This window comes from Dromiciops gliroides, chromosome 5 (assembly GCF_019393635.1).
Source record: "Dromiciops gliroides isolate mDroGli1 chromosome 5, mDroGli1.pri, whole genome shotgun sequence".
NCBI classification, from domain to species: domain Eukaryota; kingdom Metazoa; phylum Chordata; class Mammalia; order Microbiotheria; family Microbiotheriidae; genus Dromiciops; species Dromiciops gliroides.
In genome coordinates, this window is record NC_057865.1 from 216,104,337 (window position 1) to 216,122,663 (window position 18,327).

Consider the following 18,327-nt stretch of genomic DNA (forward strand, 5'->3'; position numbering starts at 1 on the left):
TGCTTTTATTCATAACCTGCCAGCCTTATTAATAAAGTGATTAAATTACCCAGAAACTATGTCTCTCCCCATCTCTACTTTATCCAATCATAGCTTCCTCTAAAGTTCAGTTCAAGTACCATTTCCTACAGGGAATCCAGCCTAATCACCACTCCCTTCCTGAAGTTACTTAAGCCTACTCCCCTGGAAATTACTTTTTATTTATTGGAGGTCGTTTCTTTCTTCCCTCAGATTAATTATAAGAGGTCTTTGTTATATGTAATCACAACATATAAAGGTGATCTCAGGGAATATTTCATAACATCACAACAAATATGTAATTAACTCTCTAATCAATTTGAAAGGATTATATGATTTTGGCCATTGAATGAAGGTACCACACAGGAAAAATATTGTACTTGGTGCAGAGGAGTCCTACACCTCTCAGACAAACAATTCATTGAATGGTGGAGAACTCTGGAATGCTTTGTGGAGGCAGGTGAAAACCTGTACCAGACAGCAGAAAGGGATTTTTTTTTCTTTTCTTCACCCTCTAACCGCATCCCTATCAGTCAAGTCATCAGAGACACTGGGACAAAAGGAAACAAAGCACCTAGGATCACCACAGTTATCAGTTCTTCAGGCTTCAGCAGCCAAGTAGCCTTTTTATCATGGTATTATTACAAACCCCTTAGTTATGCATGGCCAGAGATCTGGGATAGGATGGAGATGCTGCCTTCTTTACATGTGGGCTCCCCCTCCAGCATCTTTCTCTCTCTTCAGGGACTGGAAACCATTTCTCTTGAAGCTGAAAGTCAGACGACCAAAGATCAAGTTCTCAGCTCCCAAGCTATATTCATCCCCATCCCTGAATACAGGCAGAGTATATGGTAATACTAAAATAATAATTAACATTTATATAGCACTTCATCATTTACAAGATCCTGGACATATCATCTCATTTGTTCAATCTTCCAATGAGGAGAATCTTACAAAAATAGCCTTTGAGTCCCTGGTTACATGCTTAGGCTCAGTCATAGTCCACCCTGATTACATTTATATCCTCAGTACCTAGTCCAGTGCCTGCACATAGTAAGAATATGCTTGAATTGAATTGGCATCAATAATGAGATCTATGTATGTGAACTACCTGTTTACTATCCGGGAACAAAGGTTACTGGATTCAGTATAAATCATGAAGTCTTGAGGTTATGTTTCAGACTGAAAAAGGTGTGGTATAATCCTCATCTCCAGTGAATTTTGCTTTTGCTTTTAAGAGGATCAGCTCTCATCTAGCAGGTGGATGATGAGTAATTAGTTGCCAGAGAGCTGATGGAGAAGACACAATGCAAGCGGGGAGCGGGAGATGGAAAACAAGCTGCCACTTTTATTATACACCAGTCTTTGTTCGGTCTCCTGAAAAACGGGAGGCACGTGCTAGATTTTTTTAGGACAAGAATACTCTGTACTCCTTGGGTTCTAATGTTAGGTTCTATTGTATTTTCTATTCCATTCAAATGCCTTTTGTTCTTGGGTATCTGATTATGGAGCAGTCTCAGGCACCGTCCTCCAAGATTGGACGCCACTAATACACCATAACAGTTAAACATGCCATACTATATATTTGCTTGGTTAGAGGTGGCGTCAGTTGCAGCAGATCACGTCAACTGAGGGAAAGGGGGCCGGAAGGCGTCGGAGGGCGGCAACCGCTTTTGACGATGATGATTGGACAAAAACCAAGGTTTGATCTATAGGCGTACCAGCCAATGGATCTTGACTAGCTACGCCGTGTTTACGGAGGATCAGCCACTGGATAGGCAGGAGAGAGACTGAGGGCCAATGAGGACTGGGGCCTGGCGGGAGTAGAGGCGGTGCTTCGAGCTAATGGGGTGGGGAGCTGGGTAAAGGGGCAGGAGCCGAGCTGAGGAGAATTAGTGACACATCCGGCGCTGAAAGGAGTGGGTGGTGTGAGTGGCAGGTGAGTAAAATGCGTCCTGGATATGGTCTGGGAAGGAAATAAGAGACTTTTGGGGAGAGGTGAGGGGGTCCATAGCGCAGTTGTTGTGTTTTGGGGGTTTTGTTTTTTGAAATCGGATTGCTGTCCTTGGTTCGCTGATGCACTTCACCTGTTCGACAGGGAGGCCTACTCAGCTGTGAGCTTTCGGGGAGGGAGAAGACGAGGGAATTGCGCGTGCGCCGTTGAGTGTGGTAGAAATGGGGGAGGGGCAAAGGAGGACGCGCCCCCCCCCCCCCCCGCCCCTCGCCCCTCGCCCATCCACTCCGCCAGCTTGAGGATTCGGAGATCCCTTTCTTTCCACCCCCGCATCTAGCCTCCGTCCCGATTCGGGGGAGGGGGAGTGATTCCTCCAGGGTCCTCCCTGCTTTACCCCTTTGAGGCGGGGCGCGGCCCTATCGGTTCGTCATAACTGAAAGCGAAACCAGGGGTGGTCCCTACAGTCCCTTCGGTGGCCATTGAACCTCTGGGGGTCGTGTTGTGAGACTGTCGGGAGAAAGACTGGGATGGGCGTGGGTGGCTACTGGGCCCACTGGGCCCGGGCCTAAACCTAATCTCCCTAGTCTGGGACAGGCTGGAGCTGCCCTGTCATGGTGGAGGGGCGAGTGATGTCACATCCTCCTCTGTGACACCCAGGCTTCCTTGGTAACTTGGAAACCCAACTGCCGAGGCGGGAGGTGGGTAATAAATAGAAGACCGGGCCCTTGGCCCTGCGTCCCGGGGCCCAAAGGGCAGCCCCGACCTAGCTGCATTGGCTACCTTTGGACAGGTGAGAGGCCCCGACCTTCCTTTGATTGTGCTTCCCTGGATCTCGAGGCCATTATTTCAATAAGGTTTAGTCACCGTGCTGGAGAGGTGGCCATAAAGAAGGGTGTGTTGTGTTGCGTTTCTTTGCCACCCCACTTTGACCCATCCTCCCTCCCTCCCCCAACCTCCTAAAAGCTGATTTGATATCTTGTTCTTGAAATAGTGAAATTGGGACGTTTAATCAAGCAAATTAGATGACTGAATCATAGTCACGATAGAACTATAGATAGTTTTTTTCATTACTTATTGATTTTTAAAAATTTATTACTCATTTTTTAGCCACTTGGATTGTTAATTATCCCATAACAAGAAAGGTGGCCCAAGCAGCCTTTGAAGCTAGAAATAGACCTATTTCAGGTCACAGTGGAAGGCTTAGAGTTGGGGGTCAGAAGACCTGAATACTGTTTACCACTATAACCTTTTTACCATTTGTAAAATGGTAATAATAATAATAATGCCTTCAGAATTATGTTAAGGGAAGCACCTCATAAGCTACAAAAAACCGTATCAGTGTAAGTGATTCAAACTTTTTGGAGTATCATGCTTAGAGTCACGAAGGCCTGAGTTCAAATTTGGCTTCAGTACTTTGTAGCTGTAAAACTTTCCTCATCTGTGAAATGGAGATAATAATAGAACTACCTCTGAGAGTTGTCATGAGGATCAGATGAGATAATTATTGTAAAGTGCTTAGCATAATACCTGGTAGATAGCAAGTACTATAGAAATCCAAGCTAATGTTATCATTATTATTTCGTGAATATTTTGAAATTATTTTGCCATTTTCTTTTATTGTGGATTTTCTAGAAGCCGACATTTGCAATTTACGAGGTTCCTTAAATATTCATTTGATTGCATATTTATAAAGTATTTTTCTCACAGCACTGAAGTAGGTAGCATTGAAGAATTGTTTTCATTCTACAGAAGAGAAAAATTTAGTTTGAGAGGGTTTAGTTCAGCCCTTGAAATCCATTTTGTAATTCCAGTCAATCATTTTTCATCCTGGGGTGGAAACATATCAGAGTACACTCTCTCTCCCCTTTCCAGTTGTAGCTATTTCGCAGCCTTCTTCCCTTAAAAGAAGACTAGAAAAGGTGAGGCAGCTTGGTATGATAGAAAGAGCACCAGACACACTATAATTAATGTGTGTGGTAGAGCTATTATTTGGTTTAATCCAATGAACAGTTTTGGAAGCATATTTAAAAATTAACTAAACCATATCACCCATTTGACCCAGCAAGATCACAAGTCATGTTCTTCATATATACAAAAATATAAATAGCACCACTTTTTATGGTAACATGGCTTTTGAAGCACAGTGGGTACTTAGCAATGGAGAATGGATGAACAAATTGTCTCTCAATGTAATGTAATATACCATTAAAAAAGGTGATTGAGGGCAGCTAGGTGGCGCAGTGGATAAAGCACCAGCCCTGGATTCAGGAGGACCTGAGTTCAAATCCAGCCTCAGACACTTGACACTAGCTTGACCCTGTGCAAGTCACTTAACCCCAATTGCCTCACCCAAAAATAAATAAATAAAATAATTTTTAAAAGGTGATTGAAGAATTTAGAGAAAATTAGGAAGAGTTATATGAATTGGTACAGAGCAAAGTAAGCAGAACCAGAAAATCAATTTACATGATGACCACAGTAATGTAAAATAAAACAGTATTTGAAAGATTTCAGAACTCTGATCAATGCATGAATTTGGAAGTCTGATGGTGAAATATACTTCTTGTCCCTTGACAGAGGTAGTATACATAAAGGGCAAAATGAGGTATACATTTTAGACATAGTCACTGTATTATTGGTCTTGTTTGATTGTACTTTTCTTGCAAGGGGGTATTCTTTTAGGGTTGATAGGGTCATTTGGAAATGACAATCATATAAAACATGTAACTTGGAATCAGAAGAGACGAGGGTTCAAATCCCACTCTGACACTTCCTTGGTGTGTGACCATGGACAAGTCACTTAAACTGCTTGGTTTTAATTTGTTCATCTGTAGAATTGGAATAGAACTTATTGGGGGGGTTTTTGGTTTTTTTTAGTAAGGCAATTGGGGTTAAGTGACTTGCCCAGGGTCACACAGCCAGTAAGTGTTAAGTGTCTGAGGCCGGATCCGAACTCAGGCACTCCAGACTCCAGGGCTGGCGCTCCATCCACTTCGTCACCCAGCTGCCCCAAAATAGAACTTATTGTAATAAATAAGATAATGTATGGAAAGTGCTTAGCAAACTTTAAAATGACAGCTGGAAGGAAGTTAAGTGTCAACTATTAAATAAAAGTGAAATGAACTGAAATGTCAGAAATTGCCAACTAGTTTTTTATGTAGTTTTATTTAGATTCTCATTTATTGATGAGTGTATACTAAACACGTCAAACTTTATTTTTAAACAAAAATTTTCAAACAAACAGCATTGTTTTTTAGCTAAAGGGTAATTCTGTTGCCTATTGATATGACAGCCTATATCCTTACTATTCCATGGAAGGAACCTGAAGTTTCACTTTATTTCATAAACCACTCAAGGGGATTATTCTTTCTCTGGGGAAAACTGTAAGGTATAGGAGTAATGCTGATTGGTTGTTGAAAAGTGTACAGGAAAAATGAGAGAGGGACTATTGAGGGAGGGAGAATGGGAGGGTAGGGCAGCTTAGTGTAGTGGATAGAGAGCTGATCTGGAAAAACCTGGGTTCAGATGCCACCCCTAATACATACTGGCTCATGATTCTGGGCAAATCACTTAACCCTTTAGTGTTCTCCAGGCAACTCTGAGATTATAAATTGCAAAGAAGGTGTTGATTTCCTTTGGTAGCTCCCTACACTGATGACTTGTATTAAGAACCTCTTATTGTTTTGATGTGAATTTTAAAATTACATTTTCTTTGTTTTGTTTTGTTGTTTTTTTTTTTTTTTAGTGAGGCAGTTGGGGTTAAGTGACTTGCCCAGGGTCACACAGCTAGTAAGTATTAAGTGTCTGAGGCCGGATTTGAACTCAGGTACTCCTGACTCCAGGGCCGGTGCTCTATCCACTGCGCTAGCTAGCTGCCCCAAAATTACATTTTCAACAGAAATAGCTGTTCTTTTTCTGAAAATTTTTCTCCTAGTTTCACTTTAATAGAGAATATGGTGGAAGTGCATAAAAAGTCAATTTTGTGACAATGTTTTAGCCTACTTTCGTGGGACCCCACTCCCCAGCTTTTCAGTTTTTACCTGCAATTTTTTTATTTATAAGCTAATACCTACAAGATAGGGTGAGAGAGGGATTGTTTGATTATTACTGCACAGCATCTGAAGGTAGCCATCCTGAGTAGTGAGATTCAATAAAAACAGCCCTGGTGCTCCTAAAGCCATATACAGGATGCAGGTAAACTTGCTTTGAGACAGATACAGAGTGAAACACCCCCCCCCCACTATCCCACAAAATTAACCCTTTGGGGCCATTCTAGTATAAACCAGAACTTTGACTATCCTAAATTTGGCTTCAATGAATGGTAGTGGAAGTGTGGGTGTGGTACCGGGATCAGTTACGTTACCAGTCATAGAATCCTCAGACTAATGTTTTGGCTCTGTGCTTAAGAAAATTTGAATTTAGTTTGCTGTTCTTTGGTGGTTATTTTTTAAATTCCCTTTTTATTGTCAGGTACTTTGACAAACGTGAAAAAACATTAACAGAAAAAGATTATATGGCATATGAAACTAAATTTATTGTTGTAGTTATTGTTAATGGGAATTGGGTTCATGACTGGTATTACTTTAAAGACTTTTGAGAAAGATTCAACTTAGGTTACTTCCCCAGAGGCTGTTGGTTTGGGGTCAATCTTGTGTGCTTGACCATATTTGAGCCCAAGGGAACCTGGAGCAGTTCCAACTTGTCCTTGGTCTGAGAACACCAGCAAAGAACACATTTGTTCTTGGCTGATTCAGGGATATGAGAGCTTATTCAGATAGTTAACCTGTGATGACCAAGGCCTAGCCTGAAATGGATTCCTTTGGTCTGAAGCAGAACTCCACTAGGGTTGTCCTAGAAATAAGCTGGACTCTTAAGAGATGGCTAGATATTAAATTCTCAGTTCTCAGATTCATTAGTCAAAGTCATTCGCCCTTTGGTACAGAAAGTATAGTATGTGTCATATGGTTGTTGTAATAAATAGCCTACAGGGACCTCAGAGATCATCCAGTCCTACACCCTTATTTTACAGTGGAGGAAACTGAATATTGTTAATTTCTTTTATAAGAATGTAATGTTGGATAAGCAAATGAGTTCTAGAATACTGCTTCTAAAACCAGGCATTTAAAAGGGTCATTAGTGGAAGCATTTTCAGTAAATATTCAAGTGGTTTCATAAAAAATGGATATAAATAAGAATTAATAATACTAATTCATTAGTAAGAAATTGTGAAAATAAAACATTTTTTTCCCCACCATGAATTCTATTCTTTGTAATTTGAGGACATGAATCTTATAGTTGCCAATTTATTCCCTTAATGATTCAGGTTATAAAAAGGTTTAAGGTGACTGGATTGTCACTTTATCAATACTTCCCAAATTTATCTTTAATGAAAGTATTTTACTAATTTTTGTTGATTTTTGGCATCACTAAATGTGCATATACCAGAGTGGCTTCTCAGGGCAGCTAGGTGGGGCAGTGGATAGAGCACCAGCCCTGGAGTCAAGAGTACCTGAGTTCAAATGCAGCCTCAGACACTTGACACTTACTAGCTGTGTGACCCTGGGCAAGTCACTTAACCCCCATTGCCTTAAAACAAAAAAAAAGTAGTCATTGTGGCTTCTGCTTTCACTTTTACTAAGCATCACTGAAGAAAAGTTTTCTTTAAACACTTGATACTTACTAGCTATGTGACCCTGGGTAAGTCACTTAACTCTCATTGCCCTGAAAAACACACACACACACACACACACACACTATACTCTTCACCATTGAATATTATTTGAACGCCTACTTTAAATGGATGATTTGTTTTTTATGGTATCTAGTACCTCTAGGGTTATTCCTGTTGTTGTATTAAGGCATTTGGGATAGATAAGACTATAAACAAATTTTTTTTTAGGGGCAGTGAGGGTTAAGTGAATTGCCTGGAGTCACACAGCTAGTAAATGTCAAGTGTCTGAGGGTCGGATTTGACCTCAGGTCCTCCTGAATCCAGGGCTGGTGCTTTATCCACTACAGCACCTAGTTGCCCCTGTAAATAGATTTTTAAAAGACAATTCTGGTCATTAAATAATAGGTGAACTGCCAAATCTCAACACTTTTATGAGAGAAGTACTTTGCAAACCTTAAAGTAGCCAATATGCATGTGAGTAATTATTATTTTTACATTGCAAGACAAATGAGTGGGGAAGGCGAATGGAACAATATAATTAAGGTTTTAAGAAGTCACAAACTGTACTAAGGAAAATGTTTTTCTCCCAAAGCTAAAAGCAGACCACAGCAATACTTCGCTTAAAATCATGAGTTCCTTTCCCCTTAAGCTCTTTTTCATCTGTATTTTGCCAGCAGAAAGAAACTATATAGTTCACAGGATCCTCCAATAGAACTTTAGGAGAGTGTCTATATTTGGAATAGTCCTTAACAAATTTCGGGGTTCCTTTATCTCATAAGAAGGAAGACATAAAATGACATTATAAATGTTAGAGAAATTTGGAAGAGTATTTCACTTGGCTCTGGAACCATGCTTTGTTAGATACAAGGTATGTAGATTTCCTAATTGCTCAGTGAAATCCTAAAACCAAATCTAATTATTGTTTTTTTACCAGTGGAAAGACTGCACAGAAGTTATGTTGTTGGGCCTTTTACACTATTCTTTGCCTTATGATCCTTTCACTACAGATTTTTCTCTGACAAGAAATTCTAGAGTTGCAGGTTTTTTGAGATTAATGGTAGATTACTCTTTAGAGCTAGCCTCTCTATTGAGTTGTACCTGAGGCAAGAACTGGTAGCATTAAATGTAATCCGGTGAAGGGTTGGAGTAATGAAGTTGATGAAATAGTTTTTATTTATTTAAAACCACCCCATAGTGAGTTCCTTTACTGTTTCCCCATTTTAAATGCTGTATAGTTACTTGTTTTGAATAATTGTGGTCTTTCGGTCACAAGGCTAAAATTATTCCTTTCTATTTGGGAGTTTCCCTCTTCCTCCAGACCCCCTTTTGAGACCTCTTTTAACGTGTGAAATAATTTAGTCTTATTCAACTGAGTTTACACTTCAGTGATCACCAAACATCGAGTCCAATATGTTCATTCCATCTGACAGCTTTTAAGAAGAGTTGCTCTTGTTAAAAGATATAGTGATTTAGTGGCTAGAGAGCTGGCCTGGAAGCCAGGAAGATGATTCAAGGCCCACCTCTGACATATTCTGGTTGTCTGGCCCTGGGTAAGTCACCTACTTCTTTCTTAGTGCTTTAGGCAGTTGTCTAAGACTAAAAGTTACAAACTAGGCGCCTACATTGCTACCACAGTTGCTCTCACCTGGGAGTTCCAGTCCCTATTGGAGCAGATTTGGAACAAACTAGGTAATATCTTCCACTGAAATTTTAGAGGGAGTTCTAGGGTTTCAGTGGTTATTTGTAAGAAAAGGTCAGGCTGAGTTGAAAGTTGTGTACATTTTAGACTAGAAATTGTTTCTGGCTCAAGATGAAATTCTTGCTGACCTTGGCTCTTCTTTCCCATGACACTCTGTGTTACAGGTCTAGGGGTACCCCACAGAAAAGAGCCTGTCAAACACTCCTGGGAAGCTTCAAAGATTGAACTGGGAAGAAGGGTTGTTTCCATTATTCCTGCCTTCCCTTACAGGTTCCTCTGGATGATGGGATCCAGTTACATGGGTTCATTAGAATTTTGATTTTTTTTTTCCTTCTAAAGTATGTCTTGAAACTAGAAGCAAAAATAATCTCCCACAAATTAGGAATTTGCATTGAAACTATAATATGTGGCTTTGAAAGCTGCTTTAGAATCCTTGTAAGTTCTATCTAGGGATATCATTAGGAGTCTTAATGACACTTTCCAGATGCTGGATTATGCCATCCTGTAGGAGGGCTCCTCAGGGGACTTGCTCATCATGGTTATGGAAGGTTATGGTTAGTTTGCAACAGCCTGCAATAATTGCACCATCTAGATCAAGAAAACCCAAAGTCCCATGACTTAGAGTTGAGAGCAACAGCATTAGTAGACTCAGCAGCTGGCAATATATCCAGCTCTCAAGGATTTTGATCCAACAAACAAAAGCATTAAGGTGGGTAGAGATAAAATGAGCAGAACAAAAAGAGGGAGGGGGAGAATGGGAAGTAAAGTGCTTACTGTGTGCCATGCAGAAGAACTAATATGGTTGGTTTGATGAGAGAATGTCATCTTTTCTTCAAAAGCCTTTTAGTAAGGGAAACATTGACTCAAACCTTGAGGTATTATTATCATCAAGGCTAGTTGCCTTAAATTGTATTTGTGGTTGTCCTAGGTGTTGATCAGAATATGTATGAAGTATATTTTATATTATATTCTAGTTACCTTATAAATAATATTTGTGGATGCTTTTTTACTTAATACATTGTTTTAAAACTGAAAGGAGCCTTAGAGGTTGTTTTAAAACTGAAAGGAGCCTTAGAAGTTATCTAGATTAATATCCTTATCTTACAGATGAGGAAGTTGGGGCCTAGAGAAGTTAAACTTTTTCAAGGTCACATAGGTCAGAGCTGGGGTTTGAACCCAAGCTTTATGACTCCAAACCGATACTTTTTACACTGCCTTAGATTGCATACATCATGAGGCTGAGGCAAATTTGGGAGACAGGTTTAATATGAGGAGAGCCATTATGGTATAGATTCAGTAATGTAGATTATATTCTTTTGAGGACTGAATATGTATAGATTGTGTAAGGAAAGTGTCTTTAAAGCTGAAGAGCTTGATTTCATGGAATTAAAAATCTCAGGGTGTGGTTTTTTGTTGTTTTTTGTTTTGTTTTGTTTTGTGGGGCAATTGGGGTTAAGTGACTTGCCCAGGGTCACACAGCTAGTATCAAGTGTCTGAGGCCAGATTTGAACTCAGGTACTCCTGAATGCAGGGCCAGTGCTTTATCCACTGTGCCACCTAGCTGCCCCGTTGTTGTTTTTTTGTTTGTTTTTGGTTTTTTTGTGGGGCAATGAGGGTTAAGTGACTTGCCCAGGGTCACACAACTAGTAGGTGTCAAATGTCTGAGGCTGGATTTGAACTCCGGTCTTCCTGAATCCAGGGCCAGTGCTTTATCCACTGTGCCACCTAGCTGTCCCCAGTCAGGGTGTGTTTTTTATTTCGGTAAGTCTTGATATCCTTGAAATATTCCAGTTAGTGATTACATTTCCTTCCTAAGTGCCGTATATAGTTTCATTTTGGAGGAGGAACTTGTGGATTTCTTACTTTCTGTACTACGTTTTTCTAATTTTTCATATTAGAATTGGGAAATAGTTGCTGTATGTCACCTTCAAGGTGACTGAGTTTATTTGAAATCTTTTGTATACAAATGCTAAAAATTTATATGTTAAAATGCTGAAAATTTGTAAGTACATATTTTTAAAATGTAATTACTAATTCATTGCCTAGCTCTGTCATTGGCATTCTTTTGAGTCCTTCAGGTTCACCATATTCTTCACCTTTAATGAAACTTAAGTTCTTCAGCACCTGGAAACAAAATGGCAAGAACACTTTATGTTGCAGGAGTTTCCTGAAACAATTTATTGGTCGTCTTTTTTTTTTTTTGGCGGGACAATGGGGGTTAAGTGACTTGCCCAGGGTCACATAGCTAGTAAGTGTCAAGTGTCTGAGGCTAGATTTGAACTCAGGTACTCCTGAATGCAGGGCTGGTGCTTTATCCACTGTGCCACCTAGCCGCCCCGATTTATTGGTCTTCTGAAGAGGCAGTGGACCATTCTCTTTCTTTGAGAAAGTGTTTAGCGATTTCCCTATATATTCTTTTTTTTTGGGGGGGGGAGGTGAGGCAATTGGGGTTAAGTGACTTGCCCAGGGTCACACAGCTAGTAAGTATCAAGTGTCTGAGGTCAGATTTGAACTCAGGTCCTCCTGACTCCAGGGCCGGTGCTCTATCCACTGCGCCACCTAGTTGCCCCCCTATATATTCTTTAAACTTAATTTTTTGTCTTTTGTTACCTCTCTTTTGGCCCTGCAGAGTAGAGTGAAGGCTGTGTCCTACAGACTCCGGCACCATGAACATGTTTGATCGGAAGATCAACTTTGATGCGCTCTTAAAATTTTCCCACATGTAAGTGTTTTGACCTTGATGCTTTTTTCTTTTACCTACTTCATTAACTGCTATATGGATGGCCAACAGACAAACTAATAATTCAGGAATCAAAGGACCCAGACTTCTAGCATTGTTGCATAATCATTAGAAAGTCTTTTAATGACTTTAGCTTTGAATGCTACCATCTTTCTTATGTCATAGATACCTGATTTTTAGGTGTTTTGTGGTTTGGCCCTTCCCAACTCTTTTTTTCTTTGCTATTATCTGTTTTTAAGAACATTATCTTGAAATGTTTTAAAGAATACATTGTGTTTTCCTGATCAAAATACTTGTGTTATAACTTTTAGAATGTTGGGAAGTTTTACAAGTAGGGGAAATGGACTGATTTTTCAGGACTTTTCCCTCCTTTATATATATAAAGGCACTAGTTCCTTGGTTCCTAGAGTGACAACTATTATTTTCACTATAATTTAGCACACCTTCTACACAGCAGCACCTGAAGAAGGTCTATGCCAGTTTTGCCCTCTGCATGTTTGTGGCAGCCGCCGGCGCCTATGTCCACGTGGTTACCCATTTCATTCAGGTAAGAACAGTTGACTCACTTGATTGCCGTAGAATTGAAGGAACTTGCTCAATGCAGTGGTTCAAGCTAATTTCCGGCCCTCATCCTCATCAGTAGCTAGGTTTAGGAACGCCACCAGCCATCAAGTACAGGGCAGTTAAGGCCATTCGGATCGTATGGCAACTATTTTGAGCATATTATACCAAAAACAGAATGCTGTCATTCTTTAGCAGAGAATAGCTGCTTGCTACTCTCCTTAACATGTAGCCTTTTGGTTTTGTTCTTTCTTTTCTCCCACCCGTACTTTGTCTGCCCAAGAAATCATGTGGTGAAGTAATAATACAACATTTGAGTTGTAGACACAAGGGTGATTCTGATGGTTCTCAGAGTCATGATATTCAGCAAATATGAATAGGAAATTTCAGGAAATTCACTTTTCCGTACTAGAGGAGAGTTGTAGGATGAGGGAGCACTGAAAATGGTGTCTAGAGAAAATCATATAGGGTAAAAGTCATGTGGTCCAGTGGAAAGAATACAGGATTTAGAGTTAGGAGACCTGACTTAGCATCAGGATTGGGACCCCCTTACCTGAGCCACATTTCCTCATCTGTAAAATGCGGATAGCTTTCTATCTCATTTAATAGGCCTGTTGTGAGGAAAGATGGTAGAAATGTCATAAGATTTCTGTATGTGAATCATAATTAATAATGAACCTGTCATAGCTTAACTGTCTGTGTTAGGAAAGTAACATGATTATCATGTCTTGCCTCAAGTGAGCAGGACTTCCCAGATTTTCAGAAGTTTTGAGAGAAATGTCCCATGAATGCTTTTCATGTGCCAGGAACAGGAATAGTTTTCAGGGCAAGGTTCCTGATCAACTTCACCTCTGAGGAGAAGAATATTTCTTATTTATCCATGGGGAGAGCCAATGGAGGGTGGGAGCAGAGAGAGTTGGAAACCAGAAAGGAGAGATACTATAGGCTGTTCCTGCTTAGGCATTTTTATTACAAGAAAATCATGAGTATCTTAACTTTGTAAGCATTTGTGAAATTCTTCTTGTACTTAATTGTTTGTTCGATTCTGACAGGCTGGCTTGCTCTCAGCCTTGGGTTCTTTGGGATTGATGATATGGCTGATGGCAACACCACACAGTCATGAAACTGAGCAGAAGAGATTGGGCCTTCTGGCTGGATTTGCTTTCCTTACAGGTAAATGAAGTGGCTGAATTCATCCTGAGAGGATATATTTTTCTTATATCCCTTTAAAATGTGAACATGCTCTAAACTGTTAATATTCTTTTCCTTCCATGAATGATCTAGGGCCAAGATATGATCATTGCCATTTATTAGAGTGGTTAAATAGAATTAGCTGGCCATTTTTGCTACAGAGGAAACCAGTTTTCTGACTGCTGCTTTGTTATTTATCTATTTCCTTTACCTGAAGAGAAACATGGAGTTGTAAGAGTATCAGACTTGAATTAGTCTGGAGTCCTATTCCTTGCTTCTACCACTTAATAGTTGTGTGATTTTAGGCAAATGATTTAGCCTTTCAGAGTCTGTGTACTATTCACAAAATGAGGCCAATTATCTCTACTTCATAGAGTTTTTATCTTATCTCAAGAGAAAGCATTTTGTAACTGTAAAGTGATAAATGAATGAGAGTTGTCATTCCTGACAGTCTACCTTGTTATGATCCTTATTCAGACTTTTAAAGATTTATAATTAGATTTTTAAAAATCCTCCACTTCCTAATATTTTCTGCAGCCTCTCCCATTGTTGTGCATTGTAGCTTCTAGTTGTTTGGAGGCAAATCTGTGTCTAGTCAAATCAGCCCCCCATCCCTCCCCAATATGTCATTGACAATGAAAACCTAACCAAGGGAGTAGGAGGAAAAAGAGGTAGACTTAATTATATTTATTTAAGTCAGCTGTCTGATTTCTTTAAGGAACCATGCATACATTTCTTTGCATATCTGGGAATTGACTCTGTAGGTAAGAGAGATCTTTTCAAAAATTAATCCCACAATCCAATATTAACCATATTTTTTATTTTGTAGGAGTTGGTTTGGGCCCTGCCCTGGACTTATGCATTGCCATCAACCCCAGGTAAATGACCTTAGAGTTTTTAATCTATTAGTCTTGATATGCCCACTACCAATCTAGCAACCCTCAATCTCACCCTTTTCTTTTGTAGCATCATTCCCACCTCCTTCCTTGGCACAGCAATGATTTTCAGCTGCTTCACCTTGAGTGCACTCTATGCTAGGCGTCGCAGCTACCTCTTCCTAGGAGGTAAGGAACCTCTAAAAGTTTGGAGATTTTTCCCTTGCTCTGTGTAGAGGCTTCACTGGGGCAGCTAGGTGGTACAATGGATAGAGTACTGGACCTGAGTTCAAATCTAACCTCAGAGACTAGCTGTGTGACCCTGGGCAAGTCACCTAACCCCAATTGCCTTTAAAAATCTGGGGCCATCTCTAATTATCCTGATGTGTATCTTGTCACTGGACCCAGATGGCTCTGGAGGAGAGAGTGAGGTTGGTGACCTTGAGCAGTCCTCCCTCACTTAAATCCAGTTTAGTGTAAGTTATGATATCACCCCAAAGTCAGTCTTCCTCTTCAAGAACAAAGGACAAACAATAGAGGCATCACTAAGACAGTCAACACCCCCCTACCTGCCCCACCCCCTTTGACTTATTGAAGATGCTTAATTAGGCTTGACTGAGAGACTGTCTTTTGCCTTCAGTATTCCTGGGAAAGGAAGGGATGGCTCTAATAGGATGTTCAAGCTTTTCTCAAAGTAGCTTTTTTACTGTGTCTTGCAGGTATCTTGATGTCGGCCATGAGCCTGATGCTGTTTTCCTCCCTCGGGAACCTCTTCTTTGGATCTTTTTGGCTCTTCCAGGTAAAAATAATTTACTTCTGAAATGAAATAGCTGAATTTTGGCTTTGAACTGAGAGACTGAGAGGACTAAAAGAGTGTTAGTTTCTTCAGTAAACCAGAACAATAGTCTCTTCAGGTATAATCTCTACTAGATTGTAAACTCTTTTAGGGCAGGGAGTACTGCTGTTTTTATTTTTATATTCTTCCTAGTGCCTAATGTAGAGCCTTGGGACATTGCTATAGGCATTTAAGCATTTAATTTTAGTCTTTATGAAGTGACCCTACTTATAGCACCAGTAAATCTTGTTGAATCATTGAATGCTAGAGCTGTAAGAACCTTAGATATAGGTGAGCTGTTCTTTTATTCATTGATATCCCATTAAGTTTACGGACTTATGCTCCAAACGGATCATAATCTACTTTGCAGGTTTCAGTGTCCCGTAATGTTTATATTGGTTAGAAATATTAGCATTTATTAATTACTGTTAAGGGTTTCCTGAAATGGTCTAAAACTATAAATAAATAAGTCCACTGTGCTCTGGGGGATTTTTCAATAGTGCATACTCTATCAGGTAAGAAGTCTCTGAATTTTCTTGTTTTTCTCTCTTTTTAAGGTGTCTTTATTCATTTCAACACATGTTGATTGCATGGTAACCATGTTCCCCATTCCTTTTCCATTAGGCTAATCTGTATGTGGGGCTGGTGGTCATGTGTGGCTTTGTCCTTTTTGATACTCAACTCATAATTGAAAAAGCTGAGAATGGAGATAAGGATTACATCTGGTAAGTGTGAGGGCATTAGGTTGAATTGTCATTCTAGTTAGTATGAAGAGGTGAAGGCTATGACTGACTCACTTTCCTGTGTCCTTTTACTAAGAGGATCTGGACCTTTTGGGTGGCCTTAAGTCTAACCTGGCTTTCTTCTGGATTCCAATAGGTCAGACTCTCAAAGTAGCACTAGCTTTGCGGTGATGACTTAAACCTGGAAGTACAAGAGAAGGGATAATTAGCAGGGAGCAAGCCTTGTGTATTCGTGGCATATTACCACAGTTTTCAGTCATCTCTTGGAGACACCATCATATTAGTTGACTGGTAGAGCATCTTAGAAACTGAGGCCTATGAGGGAAAAGGGTTCCAGATTGTTTTGTTCTGTGGACGTTGGGGCTATTGTATTGACTTCTTAGCCTGGTTTCTTTCTGCCTAGGCACTGTGTTGACCTCTTCCTGGATTTTGTCACCCTCTTCCGGAAACTTATGATGATCCTAGCAATGAATGAAAAGGTAAGTCAATTCTGTTGTTGAAGACTGAAGATAGAATGTCATTGTGATAAGGCATCACCTAACATCTTGAAAACCTTTCATTTGAAAGCATTCATTCTGGGCTGGTGGGTAATGCTGGGAAGGTATTGTATTATATCTAATATAGAGGATGAATCAGATGGTGGAGAAGAGGCATGTTCTAATGACCTGAAGTATGAACAGAAAGTGTTTCAGTAGCAGCAAGTGAAAGTTAGACATGAAAAAATGTAGTGTTTTTGAGAATAGCTATTTCTCCGAAAATGGGTTAGCAGGACATTTCCTAGTGACTGGGAAAAAATAAGGGACCAGCTTATACAAACTTGCTATCAGTCAACAGTCTTTATACTGAATATATATTATGAAAAATATGACAATGGAATGAATGAAGCAAGTGAAGAATGAAGTAACTTTTTAATGCTTGTTCTGTTCAGCATTCTGGTTAATGAGACACAATTGAACTAGACTGAGGTAGTCTTGGAAAGTTGAAGGCCTTGTTCTTCAGTTTAACTGTTTCAGAGTTCAAGACAGAAGGAGCATGACCAAGAAGCTCAGATTTTTATCAGTAATCTGTACTGCTTTGACATTGTGCTCAGTGAGGCACAGCTGTCCTCCTTGGAGGAGTTCATGTCCTTTGCTTTGGACTAAATCATTTTCACTGAACTAAAACACTGAGCACCTGTTAGAAAATCAGATTTGAACTAGAGTGTGAACTCTTGAACTCATTTCATATTCTTTTTTTTTTTTTTGGTCATTTCATATTCTGATCTTTTTTTCCCCAAACAGAGTTAAACCATAGAGTTTGATTATTAAGGTTTTTTATTATTGTTGTTGTTGTTTTGAGTGAGGAAGGAGCAAACACTTGGAGCACTTGTTACTTCTCCATTTGGTGGTTATCTTTAGCCTCCCTGAGCCTTACTTCCAGGAGCATCTGTGAGTTAGATGCAATCAGAAGGTTTGGTAGTTTTAAGTTCTTCATAAGGTCTGGGAATGTAGTTTGGATTGACTCTGTGATTCTCTCCTTTTAGGACAAGAAGAAAGAGAAGAAGTAAGACAACTGTTCAGCCTTCCCCTCTTTGGCTCCCTTCCCTCATCCTCTCATTTCCTCTTTGCACACATTACAGGTGGCGTGTTCTGTGATAATGAAAAAAGCATCAGAAAAGCTTTTGTACTTTGTGGTTTTCTCTGTTGAGTTTTTTTAATCAGAAAACTGATTAGCAGATTCTAATTTGGAATTTGGCTTCATGTTCCCTGGGATTCCATATCTCTCCTTTGTCCTTCGGTGGTCAGTCCCTGGTATGTGAAGAGTAACTGCAACCAAACAGGAGGAGCAAGTTCCAGGAGTCTTCTTGATGGCAGTACTTTATTGGCAGATTTGAAATTTTTCTTTGCAAAGTGGGTGGAAGATACAGGCAGTGTATGTTTTAGCAAGTTGAAGGTTAGCTTCCTTGGAGAACAGAGATTTCTGAAAGGCATAGCTCTTGTGTTTAGTTCTGTTTGGACTTGAGCCTCTGCCAGTTCCTTAAGAGATTTGCAAACAAAGTGA

General features: G+C 39.9%; 1 protein-coding gene across 2 annotated transcripts; it reads left to right on the forward strand.

Moving 5' to 3' along the window:
• The first annotated feature begins 1,827 nt into the window (after window positions 1–1,827).
• TMBIM6 (transmembrane BAX inhibitor motif containing 6) lies at window positions 1,828–17,943 on the forward strand. Of its 2 annotated transcripts, none has more exons than XM_043966672.1 (10): window positions 1,828–1,957; window positions 11,972–12,064; window positions 12,521–12,629; window positions 13,696–13,816; window positions 14,664–14,712; window positions 14,801–14,898; window positions 15,429–15,508; window positions 16,169–16,269; window positions 16,691–16,766; window positions 17,810–17,943. In XM_043966672.1, exons 2-10 carry the CDS (start codon window positions 12,009–12,011, stop codon window positions 17,831–17,833), a joined length of 714 nt encoding a protein of 237 aa, XP_043822607.1. In that variant the 5' UTR covers window positions 1,828–1,957; window positions 11,972–12,008; the 3' UTR covers window positions 17,834–17,943. The 2 variants fall into 2 exon arrangements, with proteins under 2 accessions (XP_043822607.1, XP_043822608.1); XM_043966673.1 differs by lacking the exon at window positions 1,828–1,957 and adding an exon at window positions 9,988–10,051.
• The last annotated feature ends 384 nt before the right edge of the window (window positions 17,944–18,327 follow it).

What these genes read in the sequence shown, in the direction of transcription:
- TMBIM6 (XM_043966672.1), top strand. Translation starts at nt 12,009, where the DNA reads ATGAACATGTTTGATCGGAAGATCAACTTTGATGCGCTCTTAAAATTT. An exon ending in GGAGATAAGGATTACATCTG is followed by an intron (nt 16,270 to 16,690) that starts GTAAGTGTGAGG and finishes CTTTCTGCCTAG; the next exon opens with GCACTGTGTTGACCTCTTCC. An exon ending in TCCTAGCAATGAATGAAAAG is followed by an intron (nt 16,767 to 17,809) that starts GTAAGTCAATTC and finishes CTCTCCTTTTAG; the next exon opens with GACAAGAAGAAAGAGAAGAA.